The sequence below is a fragment of the Vulpes vulpes genome, chromosome 9 (assembly GCF_048418805.1).
Source record: "Vulpes vulpes isolate BD-2025 chromosome 9, VulVul3, whole genome shotgun sequence".
Taxonomy (NCBI): Eukaryota; Metazoa; Chordata; class Mammalia; order Carnivora; family Canidae; genus Vulpes; species Vulpes vulpes.
In genome coordinates, this window is record NC_132788.1 from 5,212,312 (window position 1) to 5,227,812 (window position 15,501).

Consider the following 15,501-nt stretch of genomic DNA (forward strand, 5'->3'; position numbering starts at 1 on the left):
AGCCCCTTCCTCCCCATCTCCACGGAGTGCGGGGGGAGGAACGACCTGCATGGACCTGGGTCGGGAAAGCAAGCATTAAGTGCCCGCCTTGCGGTGTGGCCTCAAGGCTCAGCGGCCCTGCTCCCGTGGACGCAGCCTCTGACAGGTTCTAATCAGGAATATTCCCCCAGTGGCATCCTTTCAAACCAGCAAAGAAGCTCTTAGTCAAACAAACTCAGGTTTCTAATTACAAGTCCTGTTTTGATGTCCAGAAAGGCCCCAAAAGGCAAAAAACATACTCACCATAGTTTAAGTCATGTTTTTCAAATACCGGAACCCAAGCTCCAAAAACCCCAGTATCTAACAGGACTTATGTAACAAGAGCCAAGGTAACAGTAACCATGGAAAGTGGATCTTCCAAACACAAGTTCCTGGAAAAGTTCACTGCAATTAGCTTTACGTGGTATCTTCCTACAGAATTTGTAGGCAGGGACTGTTTTCAGAATCAACATGTGGCTGCAGCAGGGTGAGGACTGTTCTCTGGCGTGAGAAGGGGTAGACCCCAGTGTAGACAGTCCATGCATTTCTCCACCGCCCACCCTTCCTGTGGACAAGCCTCTGCCAAGTGTGCCGGGCTGCTCTCGGGATAAATGAGGGGGAAAGACTTCCTTGTGCGTGTACACACACACACACACACACACACACACACACACACACACACAGCAGAGGGAGGGATGACTAGCGAGTCCGGCTAGGCGGGGTGGACAAGGCAGGCGTCCCTGGATCCCTGAGAAGTAGGATTTAAGATAAGGCCTCAGAACAGAACATGAGAGACTCCTAACTCTGGGAAACGAACCAGGGGTGGTGGAAGGGGAGGTGGGAGGGGGTGGGGGTGACTGGGTGACGGGCACCGAGGGGGGCACTTGGGGGCATGAGCACTGGGTGTTATTCTATATGTTGGTAAATTGAACACCAATAAAAAACAAAAGTAAAAAAAAAAAAAGATAAGGCCTCAGAATCCTCGGAGCGGGCCAAGCCGTAAGGAGGATCTGGGCTACCTGTTAGGAGATGAGCAGGTGAATCGTACAGGTAAGCGTTCTGGAAGCGCCGTCCACCATGATCACACGTGAACGAGGCTGGAGCCTTCCTTTATAAACCGAGCTGCTCCACCCCAGACGCTGTGTTCAAAGTTCAGCTTTTCCCGCTCTGGGGAGAAGCCTTCCCACCCTGCGAGAAGGGGAGGAGTGGGGAGAAAGGGGGGCACGCGGAGCCACCAAGCTTCTCTTCCAAAACTCAACCCCTCGCTGAGCGACAAAGAGGTGACAACCAAGCCATTCTGCCGTAAATTCCCCTCAGCTCAAAGCCTGCTCACGCTGAAGACGTGACAGTGACCAAATGGAAAGGCAGGCCCGAGCTCTGGCTAGAGATCCTGGACACACGGGCCCATTCAAACCGCGATCTGGTGTGGAGACAAAGGCCGGGCCGCGAGCGAAGATGCCGCAGTCCCGGGAAGGGGGGAGGCGCGTCCCACCCGCCGGCAGAACCGGGCCGCCCGGAGAGGACTCTGCGGTGGAGGCTTCCAGAGAGGATCCGGGAAGGAATCTGCTGATTCAGTGCCCCCCCCACCCCCTGCCGCGGTGCTCCGGGCCAGTCCTGGGCAGGATGTGGGGAGCACTGCAGGGGCCAGGGGAGGAGGCGGCTCGGGACTCTAGCAGCCCACTGTGAGGTCACTGCTGGCTCAAGGACAACCCCAAAGACGTGCCTCATTTGGGCCCAGTTGGGAGAACAGGAATTTGGGGCCAATCAGGTTCTATAATTAACACTGCAATTAGCGCTACACAGACAGGGATCACACTATAATTCAGCTCCCCGTTCAGGGCCAAGAAGACTCCAATTCTGGAGGCTCTCCCTCAAACTCACGGACCAGGGAGGTGATTTAGAGTTTAATTAGACTTCTAGGATCTGCCTTCAAACCTGCCGTAGAAGTCATACACACAGCAGACTCGTTCCTCCCACCGGCAGCTTTTACCACAAGCCCGACAAGGACGACGACACACCGTCCCCAGGTCAGACAGCTGCGCACTTAGCCACGACGTCTGGGGCGCAGAGTGTGCAGGGCGCTGGAGAGGACCATCGCCGAGGTTCTTCCCCGCAGCCCTGCGCGTGCTCGGGTGTCAGACAGAAGCCTTCAACAGATGCACCCGAGTTACACCAGGCACCCAGCGCTGGTTTTTCCACGTACCACATGGGTCACACACACACACACACACACACAATATGTTTCCTTCCCTTTACTGGATATTGCTCTACTGAGTGGGGTTTCACTCTGGGTTTGCTGGAGGAGGAGCACTATGGATGAAACAGTTCAACCCAAGGCCTAGGGGCAGCCTGGCTTCATCTGACCATCGCCTCCCCACCCTTCCACCCCCACCCTCCACCAGACTCCGTCATTTTGGGGAATGAGGAGCAATGGATGAGGCAAGGCAGTCACCTCAGAGACAGGAGAAACCTTGAGATCAAAGCTCAATCTCGTGGATTCTAAATTGAAGGCCCAAAAGGACACGTATCCCAAGAATCTCACAGCGAGTCACCGAGGCAGGAGCCTGTCTCGGATCCCCAGGCCAAGAGCCGTGGGTGCGCCCTACAGGCCGCAGAGTCACACGGCCCTGATCCTCCATGACATCACTCTACTTCCAGGAAGTGGACGCAGAGGAGCTTATTACACAAGAAAACGCCTGCCTTCCACATCAACACATTGGCTGCTCCTAAAAACCAGAGTCTTCTGTGCCGCCCCACCCCCCAAAACCACGGAGGCCTCAAGAGGGGCCGCCCTCCCGAACACACACGCGTGTGGGGCCGCAGCACTCAAGTCAGGGTTCAGTTCAAAGCTTCCTTTTGGGTTCACGTCTGCACTGAATCAAGATTAACAGAAAGCTGTCCTTCCAAAGCACGAATTAAACCTCCTCTCCTGCAGAATGAGACACCCTCCCATTCGACCCACACTCGGTAAGCACCTTGCCCCCGCTCCGAGGGCGCCACACGTGGGATCTGACGCCAAGACACCGTGACTGGCGCCCTTTCCGGAAAGCCTCTGGATTCCAAGCCAAAACTGGAAAACTGTGCATTCTACTACGCCAGAAGCTAGATAGCCATCCTCTGATGGATGGGGAGATAGGCCGCACTAACAAGTAGAGAAGCGAGGCAAAGGGAACGGAACAGTTGCCTCTAAACGTTCTTTCAACTCTTCTGTTTGAAAATTTTCATCACAAGACGATAAGGAAAAGAAAGCCTCCTCGGGTTGTGGCTAAACTGCAAATTTCGTCTCTTAGTCACAAAACGCCTTGTTTCTGTGAATCCCAGGCCCTAGACTAGCGGCATATCCCCCTGCAACAAGCAGACCCAGGAGGAGTGCCTGAGACCCCACACAGGTGGGTGAGGGCTCCGTCAACTCGGAGGAGCAGCTGCCTCTTCCCACACTCTGCTCCACACGAAACGCCCCAATATTCACACCAATAAGTGGAGGGCGGCCGGATCTCCCCAGACCAGTAAGACTGTACCACTCTATGATTCTTTTATCTCTAAGCAGGCAATCTGCAAAATGAAATACCTAAGTGCACAGCAACCCGCACCCCATCAGAAAGAAAAGGTGGAATCTAGAAGAACACAGGCTATTATGTCTAACTCTGGAATTCCAAGCCACTTTCTGGAATGGAAAAGCTGTACTGCCATCACGTCCACCCTCCCTTGGCGTCCAGGCAGGGCCTCCGAGCCTCACAGAGAGAAGCACAAAACACACCTGCCCATGATTTTATCACCACTCAACATTCTCCTGGCCAGCTGGGAATTCAGGGAAAGAGTGTGGGGTTTGTGGGGCCTGAACCAGGAAAAATCCTATAGATTCAGACTGTGGACAAAAAGAGATTAAAAAAAAAAGTTTTATTCTCTAGTATGAGATGACCAGAAAGGCAAACACAGATCGAGAAACCTCAGTAAAACTGAATTTTTTTATATGAAAAAAAAAAAAGGAAACTTTGTGTGAAGACAGTGTGATTTCTTTGGGGAAAGTGAGAGTTTCCCAAGACCTCCTGAATCGAGATGACAGGGCGACCTGTGAACAACACCCTCCCCCCATGTCATTAGTTTCCCACCTTCTGGGGCTCAAACAGGGCATCATCCAGGAGCCCCCGGGCCTCTTCATGGCACCCTCTCTACCTCCCTAGCCCACTATACACCTGGCCCAAAGCACACACCTGTCCTGTTTACACATGGCAAATGGCCCACTCACCTCTGTACTCCTAGCACCTGGCTCTGAAAGTCTATGGATTCAAGCCATTAGGTGGAAATTACACACACCTAACAGACTCAACCTAGACTTAGGTACAGATATGAATGTGAAAATATAAATTTAGACGTAGCTGGAGATGGATACATCAATCAAGCATCATGGGCTATGCACTCCGCAATGCTCTGAAAAACGCACAGTTGGCCAGGAGACTACCTGGTCGGTCAGACAAGCAGGACCTCCGAGGCCACCACAGTCCAGGGTCTGTGAGCAACAGCTCAATCACCCAAGTCCCCCCGTGGCCTGATGCAGCTCCTGGACAGATGCACACCAGCCCCACTCCCGAGAGTGTGAAATGGGAGCCACACTCCTATTTAAAGTCTGCGGAGGAGGAAGGGGCCACAAGACATCCCAGATGCCTGTCTCTCAGCCTGTTCCACAGCCTGCAACTCCCCGATCTATGTAGGCAAACCAAGCCAAGGACAGGGCCCTCTTCCACAAATCCCAGGTAACAGCTGTGCATGGCCAAGCACCCCCTGCCCAAACCTCAGGACATCTATAGATGGAATCCCCTCAACCAGGCCCTACTCTGTGTCCCCAGGATCAAATCTCAGTCTCTCATTCCCCACCCCCCACCCCCATCCTGAGGCTCACAGACCAGGCCGGCACCTCCATGAGCACCCCTTGGGGCCGGTGCTGTTCCCACCTTCCCCCATAACAGCCTGGGTGTCGTCCCCACCTCTGAGCCCTCCCTGACAGTCCCCACGACTGCACCAGCCCTTGCCACCTCTAGCCTACAGGGCCACAGTGGAGCATCACAGTGCTCCCCTCCCCAAGCAGAAATCCATCATCAATAGCTTCCCACTGTCCAATAAAAGTGCTCCGGACCTGCTCTCTGGGGCTTGCAAGGCGCTGCTCCATCCTCCTGGACTCCTCAATTCTCTGCAGACTGAGGATTCAGTCCAGATGTGTCAGTCCCATTACCCTCCAGCCGGAAAGCCCTCCACTGCCTGCTTCCAAATTCGGTTAATCCCATTCCCTGCAAGGCAGCCCTCCCTCTCCCACATGGCCTTGCACTACCGTGGCCAGTTATCTCAGTTTGTACCCCTGTGTGGCCTCCTGAGCTAGATCTAAAGCGTGCTGGGAGAGGGGCTCAGGTCCCACATGTCTGTGTTCCCTCTCCCACCCTCGATTTTAAAACTGCTCTTTGCCCGTATTGTAGGTGCTCAACAAAATCCCGCCTCTTGATTCTCACACTAGCCGCTTCCCATGCTAGACGGGGAAGATAAACACCGCCCTCCCACCCCCAGCCCTCAAAATAAACATTTGCTTGGGTGAAGCCACTGGAGAAGCTCTCACGCGCACACACCCTTCCATCCTCAGGGGCTCCCAGGCCTGGCCTCAGTCAGTGCGGCCTTTGTGGAGGAGGATGGGCAGCTCCAGGACACAGCAGAAGGAACAAAGACAATAACCCCTTGGGAATAACAGAGTTGGCAACACTTAGCTTTTTTTTTCTTTCCTGTCTTGCACATAATTGCTACAAACAACAGAAACGGAGCAGTGCTAGTATGTAACTGTAAGACCACAGAACAGCTTAGGCCCAGAGTAGAAAATGAGTTTTCCTTTCGAATGCCAACACAGATCCAAAGGTTAGCTAACACCCAGGGTGGGGGTGGTGAGATGGATTCTGGGCTGGGCAGGGCCCCTCCAGGAAGGGGACCCCAAGTGATTACTGATTTGCCGAGAGCCAGCGAGGACAGCCGGAAGGAGCCCATTCGGGCCTCAGGGGGACTGTGCCATCGAGTTTTAAAGAAAGTACTTGCCCGTGAGGACTTCACTCGCACAGCTCCCTTTACAGAGCCAGAACTATTCAACTGACGTCTAAGACAGTGCCGGAAATTTATTAGCCACTTAAATGTTTATGAACAAACAACGCAGAGAATTAAAATCAAAGGAGGAAGGCGGTACCTACTCCACCTGAGTGTCATGAACTGAACGTTGACCAGCGGGGAAAGGTCTCTCCAGACAGGGGCTCCCCCCGCCCCTGTAGACGGGTTGCACGGCTGGCTGTGTCCACACAGGTAACACAGCACTGCTCCCCACTCCCAGGCACCAAAGACGAGAGCCACAACGTGCGCAGCGGCGCTGCTGGTACCAGCCGAGAACAGGAAGCCACAGATGTGCCCTCCGATGGGAGAAACAACCCGTGGACCATCGGAACCCCAGACTTGGTTGCTGACCCTGACACCGGGGCAAGGCTCCTGTCTGTGGGTCTGGCTCAGGTTTACCCGCCTGTCGTGCAGGTGCAGGCCGTGTTAGGAGGCGGAATCACAGCTCACAGCAGCACCCCAGATCCTCAAAAACCACCACAGAGGGTGGGCGGGCAGGCTTTCCGGAAAGCACCCTCCCTGGAAAATATGCCAGTTCTCCCCTCGCAAAAAAAAAAAAAGATGACTGGAAACACAAACAGCTGAACCTCACGGCCATCGGCTCCCGCCGAATCAATTCTGTCGTCATTATAGAAACCAGCAGGTAACCAGCTCACCTGCAATACCACACCTTGCTGGGGCCACCGACCATCCTGGTGCAGGGAACACGCTGCTGGGCTTGTGCTTAAGATGTAAAAACTCCACCAGGAAACCAAGGTGGGCCTGGTTTTGTCCCAGGCATCGATAACAAACTACCTACCTTCTTCCATTCCTCTATACTGTTGGAATGTCCCTGTCAACTGACACTCCTCGAACCTCAACTACATGGACTTCCAAAAGCCACCGCTCCGCCTTGACGGCTACCGTCTGAGAACACGGGAACGGTGGCTTCGGGAAGGCTGTGTCCTGAGCTGGAAACCGACGTGGTGCTGTCTGCGAGAGCCTGTTGAATGTTGACATTTCTGAGACCAAACATAAATCGTTTGCGGACATGGCCGGTAATTATTTGAATTCTTCTCCCAGAACCATGAAAAGTGTTTCCCACCCTTAAAAAATAAAAAATAAAAAGCTGCCTCTAAACCACGATGCTAATGACAACCAGACGGCATGAGCAGCTTTAAAGAGGAGACAGTTGCTTGTGTAGAAACACTGTACAAATACTCCAACACTGAAGCCCAAAAAAAGACAATCCCCATCAAACAGCGGGAGAAGTGTGAAATTTGCAAATGAGCCCCTGGTTAAACAAAAACACCAATCTGTTCCCAGACAGCTCAGGGTGGCCACCTGTTCCGGGCTGGTGGCAAGTTCTGATTACCAGTGGAAGAAACAATATCTGAGGGATGACAGCCCCCTCTTGGGCCCGGGCCCCCACCCTCGAGCCTATATTTAGTCTGCTCTTTATGGAAAATGTTCCGACCTCGCACACAGACAAGCTATTTGGCTGGTTATTCAAAGGGTCCGTTAACAACCTCTTCTGGAGGGCGTGGTACTGCTCTCCTTCCCTCCCAACCCCCAGAGGCAACCAGGACACCCCCTTCCGGCCTTGGGCAGTTGTGAGCAGGAGCCCAGGCAGGGCTGGGGGACTGGGCCCAAAGCGCCCTGCTCCCGGAGGGGTCGTCACTGCATCCTAGGAAAAGTCACCCCAACGCAGCCCTGCGTGCGGGCTTCCCACACCATAAAGCCAGAACCAAAAATCCCTCTCGGCCCCTCGGCAGCACACAACTCCCAGGAGAAGGGGGCCTGCCGCGGCACATACAAAGCCTTGCCCTCGTCCCCCGTACAGAAGTAACAGATGCTGCCGAGATTGCAGATTAACATCTGTAGAGCGCGTTCTGCTTCTCAGAGAAAGGTACTTAACAAAGGGAAGGAATTACGTAGCTAAGCACCAGATCAGAACCCCGAACCCTGGATTTTGAAAATAACTAAGCCTGATCCGCTTTGCCAAACTCAATCACTTAAGCAAAGGACTCAAAGGATCTGCAGTGTTGAGAGCGGGGGTGGGGGCGGGGGCGGGGGCCACGGGTTTGCACGAAGGTGGAGAAACATGAGACAGGACCGATCAGTAGTTAAAACAAGCCAGAGCGAGACTCACCAACCATAAACACCTGCGGGGGACACAGGGAAAAAGAAGGCTGCAAACTGAGGGATTTCAGTCTTAACCAAATAAAAAAAGTGTGGTTTGGACAAACACACACACACACACACACACCCCAGAGGTGGTAGTAAGAGGGCCACGGGTTTTGTTGTGAAGGTTCCTGCAGCTGCTCAAGCCGCTTCTCCCTTCTGACTCACTTCCTCTGCTCCCTGTCAGCCCTCCCGGGCTGCTAATAACACACAGCTCTCCTCCTTCCCTGAAATGCGCTTTTAGCTCCACACCAGCGATAACAAAACACATCATCTGACAAATTATCATATCAAGTGAATATCCAAGAACCCCATCGAAATACACGGGAGACTCCACTAAGTATCAACAATCTCCAAAGGACTGGCAGGCAAGTCCACAGAGCAGCAGACTGAGACTGAAAGGAAATGAGGCATCAGCTGGTCCTAAGTCCCCCCCCACCCCTTGATAAGGTCCCCTCCCCCCCAATCTGACCGCTTCCCTCACAGGGCGCTCAGCCTCAGGCAGGTAGAGTGAACACAGACGTGAACCCATTGGGACCTGGATTGAAATCCTTCCTCCACTAAGTTTAAGCTGCGTGGCCCGAAGCAACTCCCGGGCCACTGGCCGTCACCTGCAACCTGCATGAAAGAGACTGCACGAGAAGATGCCCCTCCCGCCCGAGCTCCTCCACCCACAGCGACACTTCTCAAAGTGCGGTCCCTGGACCCGCAGCACTGGCAGGCGCTGGAAACTCGTTGGAAAAGCACATTCTTGGGCCCCACTCCAGACCTAGAGAGCTAGAATATTCGGGGGCGGGGGGGACAGCAGTCTGCCTTCCCGAGCCCTCCATATAATGTGACTGCACTTTCCACTTTGAGAACCAGAGGTCTCCATGGAAAACTGAAGATACGTTATGGGCCACCTATGTCTGAAATTCACTTACACCCGCCACAAAGAAATACCCACCTTTTGCAGATAGCCTGGCCGAAAAAGGTGCTAGATTCAGCAAACAGATCCTTCCCTTCCCCTAGCCACACTAAAAAAAAAATCTCATTTCCACCCCCAAGCATCACATGGTGTTTAGTTTCCACCCAAGCTAAAACCCATCAGATCCAAAAGGTGCCCAGCCCTAACATCCGTACTCTTGTGACAAGTCTCAAAATGCCCTCAACTTCTGCCAGAGGATAAACACTATTTATATTATTAACGAGGAGCAAAAAGCCTCAAAGCCTAGGGAAAAGGTTAGCCCCTCTGGCAAGTGAACGAGTCAACAAACAATTCCTGGGCATCCTCCAAGGGCCACACAGGACACACTGAATCTCTGAGGACAGAAAAAATGAACAGGACTTTATTTCTGCCCTCAAAAAGCTCCCAGTCTTTCAAGCTAGAGATGAGCCAAAGGACACAGAGCAGGGGGGCCATCAGTCTGCCTGGGAAAGGTGGGGGAAGATGCTGCCCTCAGCCAGGCCAGAAGGAACACCTGGATTGCAGAGGAGTTGGATCCTGGGAAGGCATGGAATTTACCCTGGAAGCAACCAACAGCCACCTGAGAATTATTTTTAAGGAAGAAAGTGCAATATTTTATATCAATAACTAAAAGGCCCCATACCTGTACCCTTTGATTAAATCTGCAATATTATGAATTCAGTTGATACTGGCCAAGAAAAATTATGCTCGTCTGTGGCAGGAAGAAGGTATTTATTCCCCACACGTGTATACATGCAACAACCAAATTAAATCATTTTCTATATGAAAACCAACTCTTACACGTTCCGCCACAGTCAGCAGCTTCACAGAGAACGTAACAGTCCCGGTTACCTGCAGCATTCCCAAACCCTTCTCATCTTGGGGAAAGGAAACCCATGCTTGGGATGGTGGCACATACGGCCTGGGGAAACCACGAACAACCAGGAGCTCCACTCTGTCTCGTAAGGAGCTACCGAGCCGGCACCAAGGTCAGACAAATCCAGGTCCACTCTCTTGGGCAAGTGTCCTACACTTTCAGGACCTCAGAGGTGGCATCTGTTATGGGATCATCACAGGATGAACTGACATGATGCATGCAGGGACAACAGGTGCTTCACAATGCGGCTGGGTCATAGGATTAAGTGGCCCCTTTCCCCACCTACCCAGGTCCCCCACTTCGGGGGCTCAGTCCTGGAACACCCCCGCCCTGTCAAAGTGCCCTCACCAGAGGTGCCAGGCAAAGCTGTCCCACTAAGGACTGGGCTCTTGTGTCTCCCCAGAGGAAGCCACACAAAGCACCTGTGGGGCCAGTAAGGTGCCTGGTTCCCCTAATCTGCCACCTGGTGAGGGTGGAGGCAAGAAAGCCGGCTGGGGGGGCCCAACCACTGCCCCAGTGAATGAGCCTGCTGCATTATTAGTCCCAACACAGTTCTGTGGCTGACGAGCTGAATTACAACGTGCAGTTGCTAATAAAGGCATTATCCCTAAAAGAAGAACAAGCTTTATTTAACAAGAAAGGCAGCTGACTCATTTACCTCAGCCCCATCAACCCCAGACAGATTTTTTTAAAGGAGAACCAAAGTGGGGAAACCCAGACAACCTGTCCACAATGGAGGCAGCAGGTCCCAGACTCTCGTTTCCGGGTATGGAGAACACCCGTGCTGCAGAGCTACATTTCAGAGCCTGCCGCACGCCTGTGGGACACCCCAGGACTCTGATCAGGTAAATCTGAGAACAACCAGCAATGCTTCCTTGAAATCCAGAGATTTAGGAGAAAAAAAAAATCTCTCAATGTCTGAAATAAAAATTTGAAAAAAGTATTTTTTGACAAGGTATTTAAAAAAAAATCATATTTCCCATGCCCGCAAACAGGGTCCAGAGACATAATCTTATTTGGGAATCTTGGTGAGCTCTTTCAAATAAGATGTGCACAATTCAGCCCATCACTAAGAGATTTTCCAATTCAAACCCATTTAGAATCACTTTGAAATGAGCTTTGAGGGGCACCTGGTGGCTCAGTGGTTGAGTGTCAAGCCTTTGGCTCAGGTCATGATCCTGGTGTCCTGGGATGCATCCTGCATCGAGCTCCCCATGGGGAACCTGCTTCCATAACATGCTTCTCCCTCTGCCTGTGTCTCTGCCTCTCTCTGTATGTCTCTAATGAATAAATTTTAAAAAGCCTTAAAAAAAAAAAAAACGAACTCTGAAAGGATGTGACAAGGCCTTCCCTTTGACAAGGCCACGCCTCACCCCAAGAATAAAAATTCTTGAAAACACCAAAAAAAGGAAAATTCTAAATAAATTATGGCACAGCCAAGTGCTGGTTATTAGGCCAACGCAAGAAATCTTATCTCCAAAAATTTTTGTGACATTGAAAAGTGCTCACAACATGCTAATCAAGAAGCTTTGTAACATATAAATCCAACTTGGGGTATGTACCCACAGAGGTGGGGAGAGCCTAGCTGGATAGCCTCTGAAATGCAGACTGTTTTCTGTTTGCTGGGACAACTGATCTTTAAACTATCTGCTAGGACGTGCATACGCCTTCCTGATTGGAAACGGTTCTATTTTAAAATCCAGAAAGACATATTTTGCTCCTGCTGTGTCATCCTGACCTGCAAGGTGCTCAGCGGGGCAGATCTGTGTATGTCTGAGTTACTATGACGCTCCGGGCCCATGCTCACTTACAGCTCTGAGTTCCTTCCAACAATGTCTGCAGTCTCTGTACCCCACAGCCACTCTCTTGGTTTCCATCTGAGTGAATAACCCACACCCCGCACAATTACACAAAAATTGTTTCTGCGCAGTGTTCTTTTCATAGCAAAAATGTCATCCTGCCACAATTGAGCAATCCTCTCAATTTCCAAAACACCAACAATATAGACCTAAATCACACCCGTATATTGAAATTGGCACAGAATGACATAACATTTCATTATCACAAATGAACTTACTCTTTCATTAGAAGGGCCAGTGTAAGGTGGTTTGGGAGGCCACAGACGTGGGCTCTCCATTCAAATGATCCTTTGGTTCAGACCAGACTTTGAATGACCTCAGTCAAATGTTCAGGAGGTCATTATCCCTCCCTGAACTGCCATCCTTTACAACATGAAGATAATGAAGCTGCCCCACATTCTCACAGGGCTGGTACAGCCACACAATGAGATGATGAATGCAAGAGTATTTCTGCTAAAGTTCTACACAAATGAAAGGTGGTACCACTGCTGATAGTAACGCAAAGAAGAGAAACATACTTGAATGGTGCTTAAGCTTCATTACCAGCCAAACACAACACAGACGTTCCTTTCTCTAACATAAAAATAACAGCATCATCAAAGCCCCAAACAAGATTCGTTCACTGATTGAGCCTTATTAAAAATGACAAGGATTCCAGCCAAGAAAGGGCTTATCTTGTCACATGGTAAAGGTAGACATCAAGCTACCAAAAACCATCATCTAGGAACCACATAATTTTTTTTTAAGACAGAAAGAAAAGAAAAACATAACCACATCCTCTTGCTAGAAAGTCAGATTGCTTTGCTCGAAGTGCTCGAGACCCCAGAGCTTGGCTTCAGGAATGAAAAATGGAAACGAGGCATCATGAATCACACTCAGCTAGAGGTCTCAGCACAGCCACTAGGCGCTCTCGGCCAGGTGCATTCAATACTTGCCACTAGCTTTCAAAGCGTTTCATCAGACTTCTGATGAGAGCCACAAAGAGACAAGGAAAACAAGAACAGTGCCCCTTTCACTTTTCACTTTTTCACTTTTTCACAACAGAGCCAGTGCTCAGGCACTTGGAGGGACCTTTGTGCAAAATCACCTGGCCATCAGCAGACGCATGCAGATCCCATGGCCTCCCGCAAGTCTTGCTGGAGGTACACGGAGACTCTACCTCTTAGGGAATCCGGAGGTATCTTAAATTGCCAACAAGGTGGCCCTGTGCTCTGACAGCCAGGTCCCTCACAGGCTCCAGCACTGCTCAGATCCTCCCAGGGAATTAACAAGTCCCCTATGGATCCAGGTGGCCAATCAGCAGCCTGGCCAGGACGTTGTTCAAGTCCACGGGGCTGCCAAATGCCAAGGGGATCGGCAGTATAACATCCACCTTCCCCCATCTAAGTGGCCAAGTGTCAAACCAAGACACTTTGGGGTTAGTAATTCAAACTGCGTGGTGCCAAAGCAAAGCCTTCCTGTGGCCGATGCCCTCACAGATGGAGGGGAGCTGGGCCAGTGCCTGCAGCCAGGCTTTTGGACAAACTCCTGCCAAGCCTTGGAACATTCTCAATGTTCCTCAACAGCGGCCCCAGTGGCCTTTGCTAGGACAGTCTGTATCATGGCCCACCCTGCAGGCCTGGTACCATCTCTGGCCAACAGAGAGGAAAAACTGCTGACTGAGTGTGTGCCGGGGGTAGAACTCCACACGGCATGCTGACATCCCGCCTTGTCCCCCAGGTGGGTCTTGGCAGGGGACGGGGGCAGGCCAAAGGGATGGAGCAACGAGACAATCCAGAAGCTCACCAGCCGAGAAATCCCAAGAGAACACAGGCCCATGGGAGGCAGAAGTCGGCTACACATCTCATGCAGGGTCACAGCCTAACCTGACAAGCTGGGCCTGGGAAAGTGAGCCGGTGAGGCTGAGCCACCACTCCCTCGCCCCAGTCCCCTGTCCCCTGTCCTCCTGGTGGGTGGGAGGGTGCGGGCTCTGCTTCTCACCCAGCAAGACTTTTGATAGAAAACACTCTACGGAGACCAGGCTTTGCACACAGGCAGGTGGACATTCACCTGGACACGACACTCGCTGCGGCCCGGGGTTGCTGTCTGCAGCGGGCTCGATACAGGGCAGGGCCCCACACGCAGGGGATGGTCCTGCCCGGCCTGAACACGCCGGCCTGAGCCCCCAGCCCAGCAGCGGCGGCGGCGGCGGCACTTCCAACACGTCGTCAACGTGTAGCCAGATGCTCGCCGGGGCCTGGTAACTGTCACGGGTCCGGTGGCACCAACGTCCCCCCCAAGGCACCCACCCAGCCCAGCTGCCACCGGGGTCACCAGGGCGGCCCAGGGCGCAGCAGCATCCAGCCACCTCCACGCAGCGCACACCCCGCTCTGCCCATGATGGAACCAAGGCTGCGGGTCCACCTTGGAGCTGCCGTGGCCGGGCCTTGCAGGACGCGGAGCACCCGCAAAGCTCCTCCGCGGGGCAGCCGCGTGCCACGGCCCGGCGCGTGTACACACACGCGCACACACACTCACAAGCGCACACACGCGCGCGCACACACGCGCACACACACGCGCACACACACTCGGGCGCGCGCGCGCTCCCCCGCGCTTTCCAGCAGCCCCGCGGCGGCCCGGGCCTCACCTTCGATGGCGATGACGTGCTCCCGGATCTGGTTCTGCAGCACCGGCTCCTCCACGCGCTCCAGCAGCTCGTAGATGGAGTAGATGTTGGGGTGCACCGACTCGAAGCGCTGGATCTCGGCCCGGATGGCAGCCGAGTTGGCCAGCTGCTGCTGGTAGTTCATGGTGCAGGCGCCGCGCCCGGAGCCGCGCGCCCCCCCCCCCCGCCGCCGCCGCCGCCGCCGCCCCGCGCCCCGCCGAGCCCGGGGCGCCGCAGCCCCCGGGGAGCCGGGCCCGCCGGCGGCGGGCGCAGGAGGCGCGAGAAGAAAGGAGCGGAGCGGCCGGAGCAGGCGCGGGGCCCCGCGCGCTCAGTTCATGGCCGGGACGCGCGGCCGGAGAGCGAGCGGGCCCCGGCGCCCCGGGTCAGCGGGCCCCCATGGAGCGCGCCGCGGCGGGCGCGCCGGCCCCGGAGGAGGCTCGCTCGGGCGCCCGCCCGCGCCGCGGCCGCGTCCCCCGCTAGGCGCTGCCCCGCCGAGCAGCCATTAACGCCCGCGCGCCGGGGCCGAGGGCCGCTCCGGGCGGCGGCCGCGCCGTGGTCCGCGCGCTGCGTGTGCGCCCCCCGGAGCCCGCGGCCCCCCGCCCGCCGCCCGCCGCCCGCCGCCCGCCGCCCGCACCGAGCCGGGACCGAGCCCAGGCGCCGCGCAAGCCGCGGAGCCCGCTCCGAGCGCCGGCCGGCCCCCTCCCTCCCCGGCACGCAGCGCCCCGGCCACGTCGGCCCCGCCTCCGCCCGCGCCCCGCCCGCCCGCGCGCGCGCCCGCCCTCCGCCGCCCTCCGCCCTCCGCCCTGCGGCCGCCGCGGCGTCCTCCGCGGCGCTTCCCAGCGCGCCGGCTCCCGGGGAGCCG

At 54.4% G+C, this 15,501-nt stretch overlaps 1 protein-coding gene across 10 annotated transcripts in view; it reads right to left on the reverse strand.

Moving 5' to 3' along the window:
* The window catches only part of AGAP1 (ArfGAP with GTPase domain, ankyrin repeat and PH domain 1), a 524,640-nt gene extending 509,803 nt beyond the window's left edge, over positions 1-14,837 (reverse strand). For 5 of the 10 annotated variants that reach the window (XM_072719120.1, XM_026006206.2, XM_026006203.2 and 2 more), the window contains exon 1: positions 14,622-14,836. In XM_072719120.1, coding sequence (XP_072575221.1) covers positions 14,622-14,784 — 163 coding nt within the window. In that variant the 5' untranslated portion in view covers positions 14,785-14,836. Of the gene's footprint in view, positions 1-14,621 lie in introns of all 10 variants that reach the window. The other 5 variants (XM_072719121.1, XM_026006208.2, XM_072719119.1 and 2 more) reach the window with 2 other exon arrangements.
* Positions 14,838-15,501: the final 664 nt, after the last annotated feature.